This window comes from Elgaria multicarinata, chromosome 4, assembly GCF_023053635.1.
Source record: "Elgaria multicarinata webbii isolate HBS135686 ecotype San Diego chromosome 4, rElgMul1.1.pri, whole genome shotgun sequence".
Taxonomy (NCBI): Eukaryota; Metazoa; Chordata; class Lepidosauria; order Squamata; family Anguidae; genus Elgaria; species Elgaria multicarinata.
In genome coordinates this window covers 33,757,631-33,774,207 of record NC_086174.1, presented here as the reverse complement: position 1 = coordinate 33,774,207, position 16,577 = coordinate 33,757,631, and the positions used below count along the sequence as shown (strand labels likewise).

Here is a 16,577-nt window from a genome sequence, read left to right as displayed (position 1 = left end):
ACCCCATCCTGAGTATCCCCAACATCAGTGCTTTGTTTTCTTTGCTTGAACTTTATGCCATTTTAAAGCTGAAAATCATCCATGAAGCTCCTCTTTGCCTCAGAGATGCCATTTAGAGTCTAAATTAAGTTAGAGTCTTTGGCGAACGTTCCACAGTCGGCTGTGCTGCCAAACCAGCAGAGGGAAGCCAGCTTCCCAAGGGCCTGATGGACGACTGCACGGTGTGGGTGCAAAATTGCAACAAAACCCTGGCTTCTAGTCCGAATGACACAGGAGATTTTGCTCATGCTGCTCGCCTCGCCTTTACGCCATTCAGCGCCATTCCAGCGCATGCCAGCCAAGCGGCAAAAGTCATGGAGAACCCTTGGGATGTCACCTTGATCCGGCAGCTTCTGTCCAGGCTGCCTAAACCGATCAGTGCCTACTTCAACACTTTTGAATGGGGATCAAATCTTCCAGTTGTCAGACCGAAGACTGAGCTCAAATTGGAATCCACCTCCTTCCATGTTGACTGCTTGCTTGGAGAAGGAGCTTTCGCACATATCTATCAAGCATCCGTCCTGGATATGGACAATGCAAAAAATAATCGTAAAGTAATACTGAAGGCACAGAAGCCCACCAGCCCCTGGGAGTTCTACATTGCAGCTCAGCTGTCGGAAAGGCTCAAGCCAAGCATGTGCCATCTTTTCATCCACTTCTATTCTGCTCACTTCTTCCGCAATGGAAGTATTTTAGTTGGGGAGCTCTACAGCTATGGAACTCTGCTGAATACCATAAACATATACCAAAAGTTGACTGAGAAGGTGTTGCCCCAAGCGCTCGTCATCTACTTCACCGTAAAAATTCTGCACATGGTCAAAGAGCTTCACAAGTGTGGCATAATTCATGGCGACATTAAACCTGACAACTTTATTTTTGGTGAAAGGTTTTTGGACAAAGAGACATGCGACGTAGACAGCATGTGTCATGGCTTGACAATCATTGATTTTGGCCAAAGCATAGACATGAGCCTGTTTCCTGAAGGAACTGTATTCACAGGAAAGTGTGAGACATCTGGATTTCAGTGTATTGAAATGATGACACACAAGCCATGGAATTACCAGACATTATTTTGGCATAGCTGCAATGGTGTACTGTATGCTGTTTGGCACATATATGAAAGTGAAAAATGACAAAGAGATCTGAAAACCTGACAGCGTCTTCAGGAGGATCCCTAATGCCGATGTTTGAACTGACTTCGTCACCTTGCTGAATATTCAAAACTGTAGCCAGCTGCCCTCTTTGGGAACCTTGCGGGCAAGACTGAGAGAAGTATTCCTGAGAACTTACTCCAGTAAAATAACAGCTCTTCGTAATAGGCTGGCAGTGTTGCTCGTGGAAAACAAACATTCACAAAAGTGGATTCTGTTGTAGGACTCGCTAGAGGAGATTTAAATCTCCATTTTGTTTGGGAATAAATCTGTTCCATTTAAAATATCAATTTTTAAATGGATACTGTTGTTTTTATGTTTCTGATAGTTTTAAAATTTTGTATACTTTTTTAATGTTTACTGTTTTAACTTTTGTGAACCGCCCAGAGAGCTTTGGCTGTGGGGCGGTATATAAATGTAATTAATAATAAATAAATAAATAAATAAATAAATAAATTTACTGTACACAATTCAGCCTAAGTATGGCTCAAGTTATTATTATTATTATTATTATTATTATTATTATTATTATTATTAAAACTTTCTCCTTTGCCATTTTCCAACTGAAAGTCATCCCTGATCCCCTATTTACTTACAATGTGCAATTTATTGCACGGAATTACACCTAAGTGTAGTTTTGATTTGTGGGTGGCGGGAATGGAATTGCCAAGTTAAGTTAAATTGCTGAGTAGGGCCCGTACATGTACAACTTGTACATATTTACGCTCTGGTCAGAGGTTCTGCTGAATATGTGGATGTCAGGATGATGAGACACCGTATGTGATCCTCTACACACACACACACACACACACACATCCTTCTACATGTCCAATGTATATGAAGTTGTATGAAAGAGGTTAGAGAAGAAAGAAATGGTTTTCCCACATTATGTCTTCAGTTAAGTCCTGTGGTTGGAAGAAGGGGGCAGTGGCTGGGCATTGGACAGAATCGGCCCAAAGTGCTTTGACTGTTTTGGGCAGAGGCAGTCCAATCTGGTCCCAAACCAGATTCGTGCTGAGGTGGACAGAATCAGTCTGCATCAACTCAGATCCAGGTTTCGGAACTGAGGCAAAGCACGCCCCTACCTGTGAAAGCAACTAGGTGGGTGTCCACATGGGAGAGGGCCTTCCCAGCAGTGGCGCAACATCTTTGGAACAAGCTGCCATTGGTGGTCCACCATGCTTTGTCATTGCAGGCATTTAAGAAAACCTTGAAAACATATTATTTTACCATGGCCTTTTCATGATATGATTGCTGTTGCTGCTGCTAATGCCATTGTTGTTAGCTTTTATTGTGTTTATTGCTATTTTATTGAGTTTATGTTTTTATTGCTTTTAATATTTTAACTCTTTTTTATGTATTTTATTGCTCTAAGCCACCTTGGGAGGGCTTCTGCCCTGAAAGGCAGCCAAGAAATGTTTTAAATAAATAAATAAATAACTAAATAAAATATATTCATCCTTCAGCTGTTCTCATAACAGACATTTTACACAATTAGATTGGCTGTGATCAGCTGACGAAGCATAAGGTGAATACTGTTATAATGGCACGTAGAACTTCGGATCAGTGGGGTTTCCAGTAGGGGTGTGGGGAAACAACCATTGAATCAACTTCATAGCCAAACACTGGCAGCTTGCCATCATTGTAATTGCATCTTGAATTGAGCCGTAATCCCTTGCTACTTTGGAAAACAATAACAATTCAACATTGCATTTTATTTAGTTTATTGTTACCTGCTAGTGCTGGTCAGATATTTCAAGCAAACCTGTTACTCTTTCTCCCTGGATTCCAAGCAATATGAATAAGAACATTTTAAAAACCTAACCACCATGTGTATGTTTTTAAAATGTTTGGTGGAATAATAATACATGTTTATCGTAACAGAATTCTTCAAAGTATAGTTGCCCCATTTTTTCTAATGATTAATCATGTCCTTTAGGTTCACAACATATGAATATAAGCTTATAGTGCACAATGATGTTGGATATACATCAAGTGAAGAAGTGCTCGCTGCAACATTGGCAGGCTTTCCCAAGAAGGGGAGTAATGTAACTGCACAAACTCTTAACCATACTGCTATAGAAGTGGAATGGTCCACCCCAAGTAAGTGCCCTTATTATTTGCTACTCTAATCTAGTATTAAAAGGCTGGTTCCCACATATTTGTATAGCACTTGATGACTCGTAGCTGAACATATCAGCATTAATTTCCTTTTGCATATGAAGTGATGTGAAAGCTCTATCTGTGCTGTTTGATATATATATATATTGGCCCATTCACACATGCATTGCAAATCATCATGTGATGTTGCATTCATCAAGTGTAGTTCATGCCTATATGAACTAACTCATTTTTTTTTAAAACTGTGTTGCTTAGGGGAGCTGTGAGATTATTGACTTGTCTTACTTTGGAGCTAAATGCTTTTGAAATGGAAAAAAAACCATATCTGCAAGGACATTAGTCCTTTTCCAGATCTTAGGCATGTACAACTGTACATGCATAGGCTCTCTCCATGCAGAAAGTTTATGTATATGCAATGTGTAGGAACTGGCTCCATTTGGTGCAAATTCAGTTTGTCCTAAAACAAATGCTAAAGGAGGCCTAATCTACACCAAGCAGGATATAGCACTATGAAAGCGGTACATGGTATGTGTCAATGGACCCCAACAGTTGTCAGTATACTTCAATACCTGCCTTTTATATACCACTTTCATACCATTTTCATAGTGGAATATCCTGCTTGGTGTAGATTAGGCCAGAAACTAATGGGAGTATTATTTAGGGCTGCCATTTCTGCCCTTTCACTCTTTTGGGGGTTGGGAGAGGACTAGTATAGGGTGAGGATTGTTTGAGGTTGGGGGCTGTGGCAAGAACTGCTAAGTTTTTTTTTTGCTATGTTTAGTTTCTTTGCTACGTTTTGCCACTGCTGCTGGTGGCAGAAGGACCTATTCTTCTTTTCTTTTCTTTTTTTTACTGTGTTTTGCCACTGCTAGCTAAGGGAAGAGCTTTTTTTTTGGTAATTGTCTTCATGTCTTTGTGACAGTCTCCAGTTTTCCCTCAGAATGACTCAATGTCTGGGGCTTTCTGGGAAAAACAAAATGGCAAGTACCAGGAACAGTCACAGAAATCAGGTCCTCCTCCTATCGGTAAAAAGGGTGAAGGGAAGCTGAAAACAAATGAGTGGACAGAAACAAAATGAATGCTGAGCTCCTTCAGGTAGTGATAAAAAGAAGGAAGCTGAACTGTATATATATACATTTGGTAAGGCCCATTAACTGCAAAAGCTGAGCTTGAGCATAATCAGAGGAGAAGTAATACAGAATATAGCAAGAATTCAACATTTGTTTGTGGTTCTAGATGTGTTTCAAGCTGCTGTAATGTCAGCAGAGAAAAAAACTCCAGGCAAAATAGGACAAAGATTTAGAACTATTGGAGGTTACCCTAATGGTTCATAAAAGCCAGTATTTCTCTTCAAACTCTTCTTCGTTTCCAGGGGAGTTATGGATTTTCTGTATATGCAAATGTACACATTTGTGCTGTGTCATCTTAAAAGGAACATATCCATTTAATCCAGATTACCTGTCCATCAAAGTAGTGGGTTAATTCTTCAATATGTACATGCAAATCTGCCTGTAAGCACTTGCTAGTGACTCTCAGCAAATATAGGCTCCTTATTTTATAATTGGATGCCTGAAGTAAGCATGCTTATAAAAACTGACAAACCTAATAGATCTGAAGCAGGCTGCTGAAGTTTCATTACTTTAGTAATCTGAACCTCTGACCTTCTAGATAGAGGTAATGCAATCTGGCTTCATTTTCATTCTTACTGCAGAAATTTCCTAGATATCTGTTTATGAATGCAAAGGTTAAACATCAAGTGAGGGTCATTAGAGCAAACCCTCATTTATTCTTTCATTGCTGGAATGCATTACACTAGGCAAACTAGCAATCCACCTTCCTCCAAATGTTTTTATTTTGTCACAGGAGTATATATATAAAAATGTCCCCAATAACCAGATTACTTGAAAACAACTTTCTTTTATGTCTTTGTTGCTGGTGAGATCTATAGTGAAATACAGAAGTTTAGGAAATAAATTCTGCTAAAATTGCACTGCTGAAATGAATGACAATTGAACTTAAAGTTTTGTGTGGATGACATATGTGGGCATATCAGTGCATGGATTGTGGGAAGAATATAATTGTCTGCCCCATTTCCCCCCTCCATGCATTCACTTGAAGTTCTGAACAACATACATGAACTGTACATGCCTAGGACCTACAATGCCCTGCATATCTCAGTTCTCTGATCTCATTTAAAGAGCCTATACAGATTGTATGTGCAGGCTGTGTTCACATCTTTGGTGGGTGGTGCAAGTGGGTGCCCTCCCTCTCCCCCTATCCATGCATTGTTATTTCCACATATATCATCCAAATAGGACTAAAGTTTGCCCTTTAAGCTGTGGTCAGCAAAGATTTACATTGCTGAATCCAGCTGAATTTGGTCCACATTATTTTTGTTGATTAAGGGCACACTCCGAGATTCCTATGCTGTGCTAGGCTGAAGCCGGCAAAGTGAGAAGTGTGGCAGAGATGATGTTTGCCTCCTTGTCCTCTGATCTCCTGAATTTTCCTTAGATGGGCTTTTCAGCCCATCTTGTGAGGGTGCTTTGGAGGGTGAGGGAAGGAGGCTGGAGGGTGAGGGAAGGAGCCTGTATCCTGTCCTCTCCAGTCTCCCGTCCACCAGAATGCCCTCTTTCCTTCTCTTCTTCCTCCTAGGTTGACTTTCCAACCTCAGAGAAGCAGCCAGCATGGTTTATTCCTCACCGCCTGTGAGGGGCTGGATCACCTCCTTCCAAGGCCTTTGCTCTCTAAGTGACTTGAGGATTATGACAAATTTCTGCTTCTATGATCTAATTATCTGAAAATATGCTTGCATTTGCATTGCTGTAGCAAATGCTATCCTATTTCGCAGCAGCTTAGATTGTGCTCACCGTTAAGTATTTAGGGCACCATCCATCCAAAAATAGGCACTCCTAAATCCAGTTGCTTTCAGTGGGATAGTTAAATGTGCTTTCACAACAGAAAGTGACAATAATCGATTTTGACATGATTTAACTGATACTGGTTAAATTTTTGAGTGTAGCATATTTTACCATTGAAGTGGGGCAGTCTTGTAATTTTCTGTGCCTTAATACAATTCAATAATGCATATGCATGTGCTGCTAACACACTGTGCTTCCCTATATGCAGCCCACTTGTATAAAACTGCATGCTAGGTATTGTAATCCATTTATAAATGACTTGATTATATCTAAAAGGACATCCCAAAGCAGTGTACAACATAAACATCTGAAAGACAAAACGTCCACGGTTAAAACATTTTAAAACAGAAAATATTTTTTTAAAAAAAAACATCTCAGTTAAAAAGATTTTAAATAAATAAATACACATTCTCAGTTAAGGGTGCAATCCTATGTGTGTTTAGATAGGAAAAAAAGTCCTGCATCTCCCAGCATCCTCCAGCCAGAATAGGAGAATTTCTGCCTAAACACGCATAGGATTGCGTCCTAAAACATTTAACAAGAGATAACTAACAATCAACAAACTGGGCAGCACAATTAGTCAGGGAAGGTCCGAGTAATCTTTACCTGGTGCGTAAAATATGACATATTTGGCACTTCCCACATGCCAAGGGGGAGGGCACTCAACAAGGTGAGTGCCATCATAGGGAAAGCTAGCTTCCATGTTGCTGCCAGAGGTTCAGCCAGAAATGCCTCTTCCAAAGATCACAGCAATGGAATGGGTCAGGGAAGTTGATCCACCAGGTAAATTGGTCCCAAGTTGTTCAGAGATTTATATGCCAGCAACAAAACCTTGAACCTGACTTACGAGGTAAATGGCAGCCTGTGCAGGTCCTTCAACACTGGTAGAATCATAGAAAAGTAAAGTTGGAAGGGGCCTAGGAGGAGGCCATTGAGTCCATCTCCCTCCTCAATGCAGGAATCCACCCTAAAGCATCCCTGACAGATGGTTGTCTAGCTGCCTCTTGAATGCCTCTAGTGTGGGAGAGCCCACAAGCTCCATAAGTAATTGGTATAACATGTATGTGGCCATGCACTCTGCTCAGCAGCCAGCTGCAGCTTCCAGGCCAAGCACCAGCATCACCCCACATAAAGCACAGTACAGAAACCTAAATGTGAGGATATCAATGCATTGTCAGGTGCCTGGTCCCTCAGGCAAGCATATATTCTGGCAAACTGACACGTGACACTCAAATCAGTGAAGCTTCCTTATTGCAGAAAATCTCATGGCAAAAGCTTAGTGGTTACACACTTTAGAAATCAAATAGATGATGGTCAGAAGCTATAGGCTCCAAGAAATTCCAGAACTGTCAAAACCTAATCACTACTACTGTGACTGAGATCCTCATCGGTGTGGTTTCCCTGTTGCCATCTCCATGGCTCCAAATACAAGAGAAGGGTTAATCCATAAACAGGTTCCAAACCTAGACATGGAATATTTATTTATTTTATTTATTTATTACATTTATATACCGCCCCACAGCCAAAGCTCTCTGGGCGGTTTACAACAATTAAAAATAGTAAACATTAAAAGTATACAAAAATTAAAAAAACATAAAAACAGTATAAAAACAACAATATCCATTTAAAAACAACAATTCTGGGGTCCATTAAAAACAAACAATGTTGTTAAATGCTGTTAAAATGCCTGGGAGAAGAGAAAATCTTGACCTGGCGCTGAAAAAATAACAACGTTGGCGCCAGGCGAGCCTCATCGGGAAGATCATTCCACAGTCGGGGGGCAACCACTGAGAAGGCCCTCTCCCTTGTTGCCATCCTCCGAGTTTCCCTCGGAGTAGGCATTCGGAGGAGGACCTTAGATGTTGAGCGCAGTGTACGGGTAGGTTCATGTCGGGAGAGGCGTTCCATCAGGTATTGAGGTCCCAAGCCATGTAGGGCTTTATAGGTTAAGACCAGCACCTTGAATTGGGCTCGGAAACATATAGGCAGCCAATGCAAGCGGGCCAGAATCGGTGTTATATGCTCAAACCTCCCTGTTCCAGTTATCAATCTGGCCGCCGCATTTTGCACAAGCTGCAGCTTCCGGACCGTCTTCAAAGGCTGCCCCATGTAGAGGGCATTGCAGTAATCTAATTTGGAAGTTACCAGAGTATGGACAACTGAAGCTAGGTTATCCCTGTCCAGATAGGGGCATAGCTGGGCCACCAGCCGGAGTTGGTAGAAAGCACTCCGTGCCACCGAGGATGATTCCTGACATGATCCCTCAGGCAATCAACGCGGCAAATTTTTGAAAGCCCTAACAAACCACCCCAAAGAGAGCTAGTCCAAATTTGGATCATTTGTTGTTAACTCCAGGCTGCATGATCAAGGCCTAAACAAGATCAAGGGAAGGGTAAACCCACAGACGCAAGAGGTTCTGTGCCACTGCTTTCTCATTGGCAACTCCATGCCAAATGAGTCCAGGCAAATGAAAGTCTAAAAGTCTTAGATCAAATGCAGTCTGCTGGTACACTGAGCTGACGACAAACAAAGACATGCAAGCCACAGCAAATGAGAGTTCAAGTACTTTTCATGGCAAGTCCGTAGCAATCCAAAGCTCCAATTAGGAGAGTCTGTGTGCAGAGTGCCTCCAGAGGCCCAGACGATGATGGATACAAACGCGGAGGGGGTTTGGGCAATGCCGATGAGATGTTCCTAGCAGAGGCTCCTCACCTTTGCATCAGCTTAAAATGGGAGGCTTGACTGTTCGATGCCTCCTCTAGACCACTTGACAGACAAGTTCAAAAAGGGTGTCTCTGCTCAGCCTTCCAGGATAATGCTTCAATCTGAGTAACTTGTTCTGCAAACTCCTCCTCCCAACTCAGTCAGGTTCTGATGGAGAGCTTGCTCTACTCTGAAAACACTGACAGAGATAAGCTCACACAGATTCTGACATTCCACAGCTAAATAGGTCCAAACACTTCCAGTCTAGTTCTAATTAAATCTTAGCTACAAACTATAAGGCACACAGCAATGATGAAACTATTCCCTGACATGCATTGACTACAGTGGCCAGGCGTCCAAGAAAGGACATAGATGGCATACCAATGGAAGCTGGTATGCCACCACAGAATTTATTTGGGTTTCTAATGACAATAATAAATCCAGGAGAACCCCCAAACTATATATTTATTCTTTCGGAAGGGGTGCTACTTCATCTAGAACAGGCAAACTCCCCAATTCCCATATTTGGAAACTGCCCATCCATAGAGTCTCTATCTTCTTGGGATTCAGTTTCAGTTTGTTGGTCCTGATCCAGCCCATCCCTGTGACTATGCACTGGTTCTGAACATACAGATTCAGATCTCACAGAGAAAAAGAGCTGGGTGGTGATTTACTGAATGCACCTCAGCCCAAATTTCTTCATGATGATCTCCAGCGGCTTCATAGAGATGTTAAAGAGCATTTGTAACAAGTTGGTACCCTGCGGAACCTGACAGCATAGCTGCCAGAGTGCCAAGGCACAGGAAACATCACCATTGTAAAGCAGTGCCTCTAACTCACAGATGATGGTTCAGAAGAATACTGTTGTCAATGGTATCCAAAACCAATGAGAGATCATTATTATTTTATTTATTTATTTAAAACATTTATATCCCACCCTATATCATTAAGATCTCAGAGCGGCATACAGATAAAAGCATACAGTATAAAACAATAAATATGCACAGTTAAAAACAAATTAAACAATGAACTAAGTTAAAACAATATATAATTTAAAAGCAGTTAAAACAGTTAAAACAATGTGCCACTGAGTTTAACCATCAAAGGCTTTGTTAAAAAGCCATGTTTTTACTTGACGTCGAAATGAAATCAGTGCTGGCGCCAATCGGGCGTCCAAGGGGAGGGCATTCCACAGTCGGGGTGCCACAGCAGAGAAAGCCCTCTCCCTTGTCCCATCATAGTGTATATGTTGCATTGGTGGGATGCAGAGAAAGGCAGGATCAAGAGAGGTGTACTCCCTCTGACTCTGTTTCGCATCAGGGTGATCAAAGCCATTAACGCAACAGGGGAAAAGGACAAAAGGCTGCCCGGACCTGCACCCCCTTTGTCCTTTGGTATTGTTGGGGGCCAGATGCACAGGTGTCCACTGCCCTTGTGGACTCAGATGGATTTTAACCCCATGGCTAGTCCCAAAACCACATCTGAACCCAGACAGAAATGAGTGAAGGTAATCCGTGGCCGTAGCTAGATCTAAGGTTTATCCCAGGATCATCCCGGGTTCGTCCCTGCCTGAGCGCTGGATGCCCTGTGTGGCACTTAGATGAATGGGTTTGACCCCAGGACAATCCTGGGATAAACCTTAGGTCTAGCTACGGCCTGTATCTTTCAAGAATGTATGCAGCTGTATCTTCTAAAAACGGGGAATTAATAACCAAGATGTAGTTGGTATAAACCCCTGAATCCAGGGAGAGCTTTTTCAGGCATGGACACACCACTGTCCCCTACTACTCCATCGTTCAAGGACATGTTCACCAGTTCCTGGATCCACCTGGCTACTCTAGGCCTCCCGGCTAGCTTGACTAAGCCAGGATGGGTTGACTAAGCCAGGATGGGTTGAGTGTGTATGTTGTAGGCCAAACAGCTACAAGTGTCTTGTCCACAGCCTCAGGTCTCCAAAACTGGAGCTGATTCTGTATAACTACACAATATGGTCCATTAAACACCTATACTAAGATCAGTTTTCAAGTTGGCATTAATCCAAGCAGTTTTACTCTCAAAATGCCTTACAAAATTATTGCAGCAGGCTTCTCAGTGAGTAGATGACAACAGTCTCTGGACCACTTGGAAAAACGCTGCCCAGACTGCAACTTGAAGATGCCCAGGAGGCAGCAAAGGAAGCATTTCTTGCTTGCCCTGCCATACAGTAGGATGATTCTGTACCCTGACATGTGTTGGCTTGGTGTCTTGATAACTGTTATACTATTGATGCTCTAGGTGTTTTCCAGCATCTTTTATTGCCCAGAGCTCTGCAGGAAATCAGAGAGTTGCCACATTCTGCAGTGCCAAAGAAAGTACTAGGGATGTCAGAGGAATCTCTTTGGGGGTGGAGCTTGGTTTTTTTTTCACCAGCTTAATGCCTGCCCCCCAAGTTGTTCTGTATTCTTGCCAGCTGGCCCAACTGGGCATGCAACAAGTTAGGTCAGCTGGCAGATTTTTCAAAGCGTATGCATATTAGTACAAATAGCCATTTATGCAAAAATACAGTTCTGAGTAGTGCAATTTGCACAAAACTATAATTGCACCATCTACACCCACAAGTTTGCACAAATTGTGCTATTGACAGCCACATTTTTGCACAAATGACCATTTGCACAATTTTTTTTAACCCCCCCCCAAAGTTTCTGGATTTCGGTAATCTACCTGCAGCTCAACTTGCAAATGGAAGCCGAATTGGGGGCATCTGGGCTCGAAAAGAGCTGGTTTTCCCACAACGGACATCCCTAGAAAGCACTTGGGAGCAATTATGTCAATAGGACATCATATTTCGGCATTCCAAAGCATGCCTAGACCTTTGATAGGATTGCTGGAAATTCCCCTGGAACATTCAGTAATTCATCAGATTCCATTATTCTCTGGTGGCTTCCCAGTGAAGCCACCTAACATCCCATTGCATATAACCGGCCATTGAATATAACCGTTGCAGATTTTTTAAAAAGTATCATCATCTTAATGCCAGAAATGGCATGTATTTTACTATTTCTCCTTTCATTTCCAGTGTATCTTTTTAAAATGTTTTTGTTTTTATTAATTAATTATACAGCCTTGCAAGATTTACAAGGAAGCATTGCGTATTACCTCCTCTCCTGGAATGACACTGTCCTCTACAATGCCAGGAAGATCCCTGCTGGTGAAAACCGTGCCTTCATTGGTGAATTGCATCCTAACACAGAGTATCAGATTTCGCTTCAGGTTTCCAATGGGATTCACAGCATCACCAGTGAGGCAGTGTATGTGACTACATCAGACGGAGGTAGGGTTAGTATTGGGGGTTGCCTGGCTTAAAATCTGAGAATGAAATTGATTGATTTTTGTTAGGGCTGAGATCAGTCATCCTTCCATTATGAAATTTCCGGTATAAAAGGAAAAAGCACTGTAACGCTAAAATGCTTAAGTGCTGGTTGTCATCAAGAGGCCGATCAATAAAAGGTCCCACTGAGACAGCAGCACAAAGCTCTAATAGTGAATATTAACCCACTTTGTTTTCATCCTGCCCTGTTTACTACTGCCCACATACTCCGTTTGGAGTTGAGTTCATGTCAATAAATGGAAGGATTTAAAAAAACAATTAATGGTTTTTTAAAAAGATTTGTTCTGTGAAGCAGTGTCCTTTTGACATGACAGTCAATTGTCCGCCCTTTCCTGAGTCACCCAAAATGGAAGGTGTAAATCTAGCCTTTGAGAGAATTTCCCTATGACTCATTTCCAAGCCAGTTAGTAACCGGGGTGGGGAGGGAGGGAGGGAGGGAGGAAAGAAAGAAAGCAACTTGTGAATCTGAAATGTGTTTGGAATGGCCTTTCTAATCTTTTTGGCTTTATAAAGTCTCATTATAAACATTATAATATCATTACCTCAGAAGCAAGTGTTCCAGGTCATTAGCAAAGCACTTTAAGTGGGGATTGCATTTCCTTCCCAATGCCAAGGGTCAGCCCCCTTTTGTTTATAAAATAGAACTCGTTGCAAGTGCAATTTTTCAACTGGTTAAGATGGACTTGCCAGATTAAAAAAAATGGTCCTTTGCATAGCTATTTCAGACATGCTTAAATAATTTGTGTAATTTAACGCTAAGGAAGATTTTTGTTTGAAAAAATAAATTATTGCAAGGCTTCATCATTATCTATAGTAATCAACGTTCAAAATCATTTACATAATAACAGCAATGCACATTGCTTCACATTGCTCAAGTGACGAGTCCGCTAAAAGCCAGGGATATGTCACATTTCACCAAAGAGTGCGTTTTAGGTTTTGCTTCAGAAAGAAAATTGCCATGGGGGTATGTGAAAGATGAGGCCATACCGAATCATTGTGGATGAGGCCACTCAGATAAGTGGATAATTTATCACTGTATCCCACTGGTCACATTTTTACTGAAGATGAAGGCGACGCTGGTGGTATAAAGCGCTTTACCACTGTCTCCCACTGTTTCTAACTGAGATTATAATAAGCCAATTTAGAGAGGGATACAGACAGTGATAACTTCATCAGAGGCACGTAGATAAGCAGCAGACCCTTTGCTAGAGCTAAATTTTAATCTGCATTGGGTTAAACAAGTGCTTTTACAGAGACAGCTGGAGTTTATTCAGTTTCTTCCTTTATTTCTAGAGCCGGAGGGCATGTTCCCTCCAGAGGTTGTCATCATCAACAGTACAGCTGTACGTGTCATCTGGACATCGCCTTCAAACCCAAATGGTGTTGTCACAGAGTATTCTGTCTATGTAAATAATAAGCGATACGAGACTGAAATGAAGGCGCCTGGGTCTTTTCTTTTAGGAGATTTGTCTCCATTCACTATTTATGATATACAGGTTAGAACGTTTTTCCTCACTATATATTATGAATATGTACATGGATGCATGGATGTAAACACGCATCTGCATGGGTTTTTTCCCCACGCATCTGCATAGTAATGTGCATACCTGATTTTGTGTGTATGTGTGTCGTGCTTTTCATTGATATTTCAAGGAAGAATTATAAATAGCATGCAAATATAATCTATACAGAAGACTTGGTTAGAATCTATCTATCTAGTGTGGAGATGCTTGATGAATTTGATCTTTGCAAATTCTTTTGCAAACTCACCCCTGTCCCAGACTTCAGTTCTTGCCTCAAAAAATGTACCAAAGTGTGTTTAAAAATGCATATGTTAGGATAAAGTACTTTTATAAATATGTATTTTGTGAGAAAATGCATTCGAAAATTCCTATAAAAATACAAAAGTTTGGTGCAATTTTTTTTTTTAAAAAAAATCCAGTTTAATGGCGAAACAGAATGGGACAACTTATGAATGATGAACACGTACAAAACTGACACAGATCAGAAATAGACTGATCAGTCCATCCCTAAATTTTACCGATTGAGTAGACACATGAACAACTGGATTTATATTTGTAAATTCAAAGCAGTGTTTATTTTCGAGCAAATGCTTATTTTTTATAGCTGAACAATGTATTCATAGAGGTTTTTTTCTTTTGAGAACATCAAAACTACGTTTCCTCTGATCCTGTGATAGTCAACTTACAATATATATTACAAAGATCCTACTCCTACTCATTAAAACAAAATTGCAATTGTTTTAGAAACATCAGGCATGCATAATACATCAACCTAGAGAAATAATGATATTGCATTCGTTAGCCTTTTATCATCTCCCTCCGCCTCTTCTCTTTGTGGAACAGGCTGATCTCAGCCAAGAAATCCTTGTCTTTTAAAAAATAGTATTAATATTTAACACCTTTATTTCCCCTATTTCCCCCCTCTTTTTTCATTCCCTTTAGGCTTCCCCCAAATCTACATGTAATTTCCAGGTCCTCTGAATGTATGCTTAAGGAAAAAACTTACAAATATTTTCCCATAATTGAATCACATCTATTTCTTGAAGGGTATGCTGCTTTAATTGCAACATTCCCTTTTTGTTTGTCTCACTCTGACTTGGCTTAGTTTGAATTATGTATGGGGAGGTTGTAATAGTAATCATGTATACTTTGTCCTAAAATTTGCATCCAGTTGCAACGTGCCATAAATAAACGTCACCTAGAGGCACACCATAACAGATTTCTATGTTCCAGCCCCTCTGCAGCAGCAAGCTCTAATCCCCATGAATACACATATGACTTTCCAGTTTCTACATGGACACACATTTGTCTTTCCTCAATAGTAATGCAAATTCCAAGCGCTTTCACACTTTTGGGGCCTCCATATTAATTTACCGTAGGCATGTTATGTGTCCTGCAATATTAATCAGCTGGTTCTCCTGCTTCTCCTGTTTCAGTATTAGCACCAAGTTTTGTGACACTGATTTATAAGGTAAAATCCAAAGATTTAATTGTTTGCTTTAATTTCTTGCCTTTCATACAACATTCCTTTTCAAATCCTCAGCTTCCTTAAAACAATACCTAGATTTGTTTGCCTTGTTTTTTTGTCATCATGTGTAGACATCCGTTGATTTGTACTTTTGTGTATTGAATGACCTCTCTGTTGCTAATGCAAAGGTGACATTATTAGTCTTTCTTTGGAGCTATTTAAAGTACTCCTAAGAACGGAGGAGTCGTATTTTGTCTCTCATCTTCAAAGTTCATCAAACATTAATACATCAGTGTGAAAGCCAATTATTACTATTCTAAAAAGAAAGGAAAGGAAAGCAAGCTGGTGGATCCAGAAATGTGAGCTGATAAGAATCTGAGGGGTATCCCAATCCTAAACATATTAATTTGTAATAAGTCCCTCCTGGGATTTCCATAATGCATGCCCACTGTTTTTGGTGGGCACTGGCCAAGAAATGTCCACAACTGCAGAAGACATTTTTTTATTTGATTACAGGATAGCTCCCCTTTATAAAAGAGAACAGGGAACTCCTGTATATGTGGGGGAGGATGAGGGAGGGTCTTTTCCATAGGGCTGTGCACCTCTTCAGATCTGGATCTGAATTCCAAATTGTGAGGTGATTCAGTCCAAATTGGTCTGGAACCGAAGTGGGTCCAGATTGGTTCAAAGTGGAGCGGATCGATCTAAATTGCTTCAGACTGATCCGGACAATTCAGAAGGCCTGACAGCCTGGATGGACAACCTTGTGCCTGGCATTTCCAGGCGCCACTGAGAAGCTAGACCCACCCAACAGGTGTGTGAGCCCCTTGCTGCTTACCCAGATCCATTGCAAATGCCCATAGCCATCCGCCTCTTCCAGGGAGTCACGCTTTTCTTTTAAAATGACAACTCGTGTTTTCCGTAAAATAAACCCTGCAGAAATGGTGGCCTTAAAGCAGCCATTTATGCAACATTTCAGGGAAATGTATTGGCCTCTGGAGTGGGTTGGGGACGTATATATTTAGAATTTGTCATGCAAATTTTAGGAGTTCCTGGGCTCTCTCCTGAGTGTTTGTTCCCATGACTAGCCATAACCCTAAAGAAATCCTCTCCTTTCTTGATAGAGCTTAGAGTGTCCTATGCATGGGTTTATTTCATTTTACGCTCACTGTAATCGTCTGAGATAGGTAAGAATGAAAGACAGGATCAGTTGATAAACTTTGCTTAGATTAAACACATTGTGATTAAAAATTATTCTAATTTAATCAAGCAACCAGTGTCCTG

At 41.0% G+C, this 16,577-nt stretch overlaps 2 protein-coding genes across 2 annotated transcripts in view; both read left to right on the top strand.

Annotated features, from left to right (window-relative positions):
* The window catches only part of USH2A (usherin), a 594,633-nt gene that overhangs the window by 388,600 nt on the left and 189,456 nt on the right, over window positions 1–16,577 (top strand). The window contains exons 44-46 of the mRNA XM_063125387.1: window positions 3,130–3,293; window positions 12,036–12,245; window positions 13,596–13,798. Coding sequence (XP_062981457.1) covers window positions 3,130–3,293; window positions 12,036–12,245; window positions 13,596–13,798 — 577 coding nt within the window. The remainder of the gene's footprint in view (window positions 1–3,129; window positions 3,294–12,035; window positions 12,246–13,595; window positions 13,799–16,577) is intronic.
* LOC134397802 (mitotic checkpoint serine/threonine-protein kinase BUB1-like) lies at window positions 135–1,172 on the top strand. Its single transcript, XM_063124764.1, has one exon. The coding sequence runs from the start codon at window positions 207–209 to the stop codon at window positions 1,170–1,172; it is 966 nt and encodes a 321-aa protein (XP_062980834.1). The 5' UTR covers window positions 135–206.

Bases quoted from the DNA above. Each gene is read 5' to 3' on its own strand.
- LOC134397802 (XM_063124764.1), top strand. From the start codon at position 207: ATGGACGACTGCACGGTGTGGGTGCAAAATTGCAACAAAACCCTGGCT.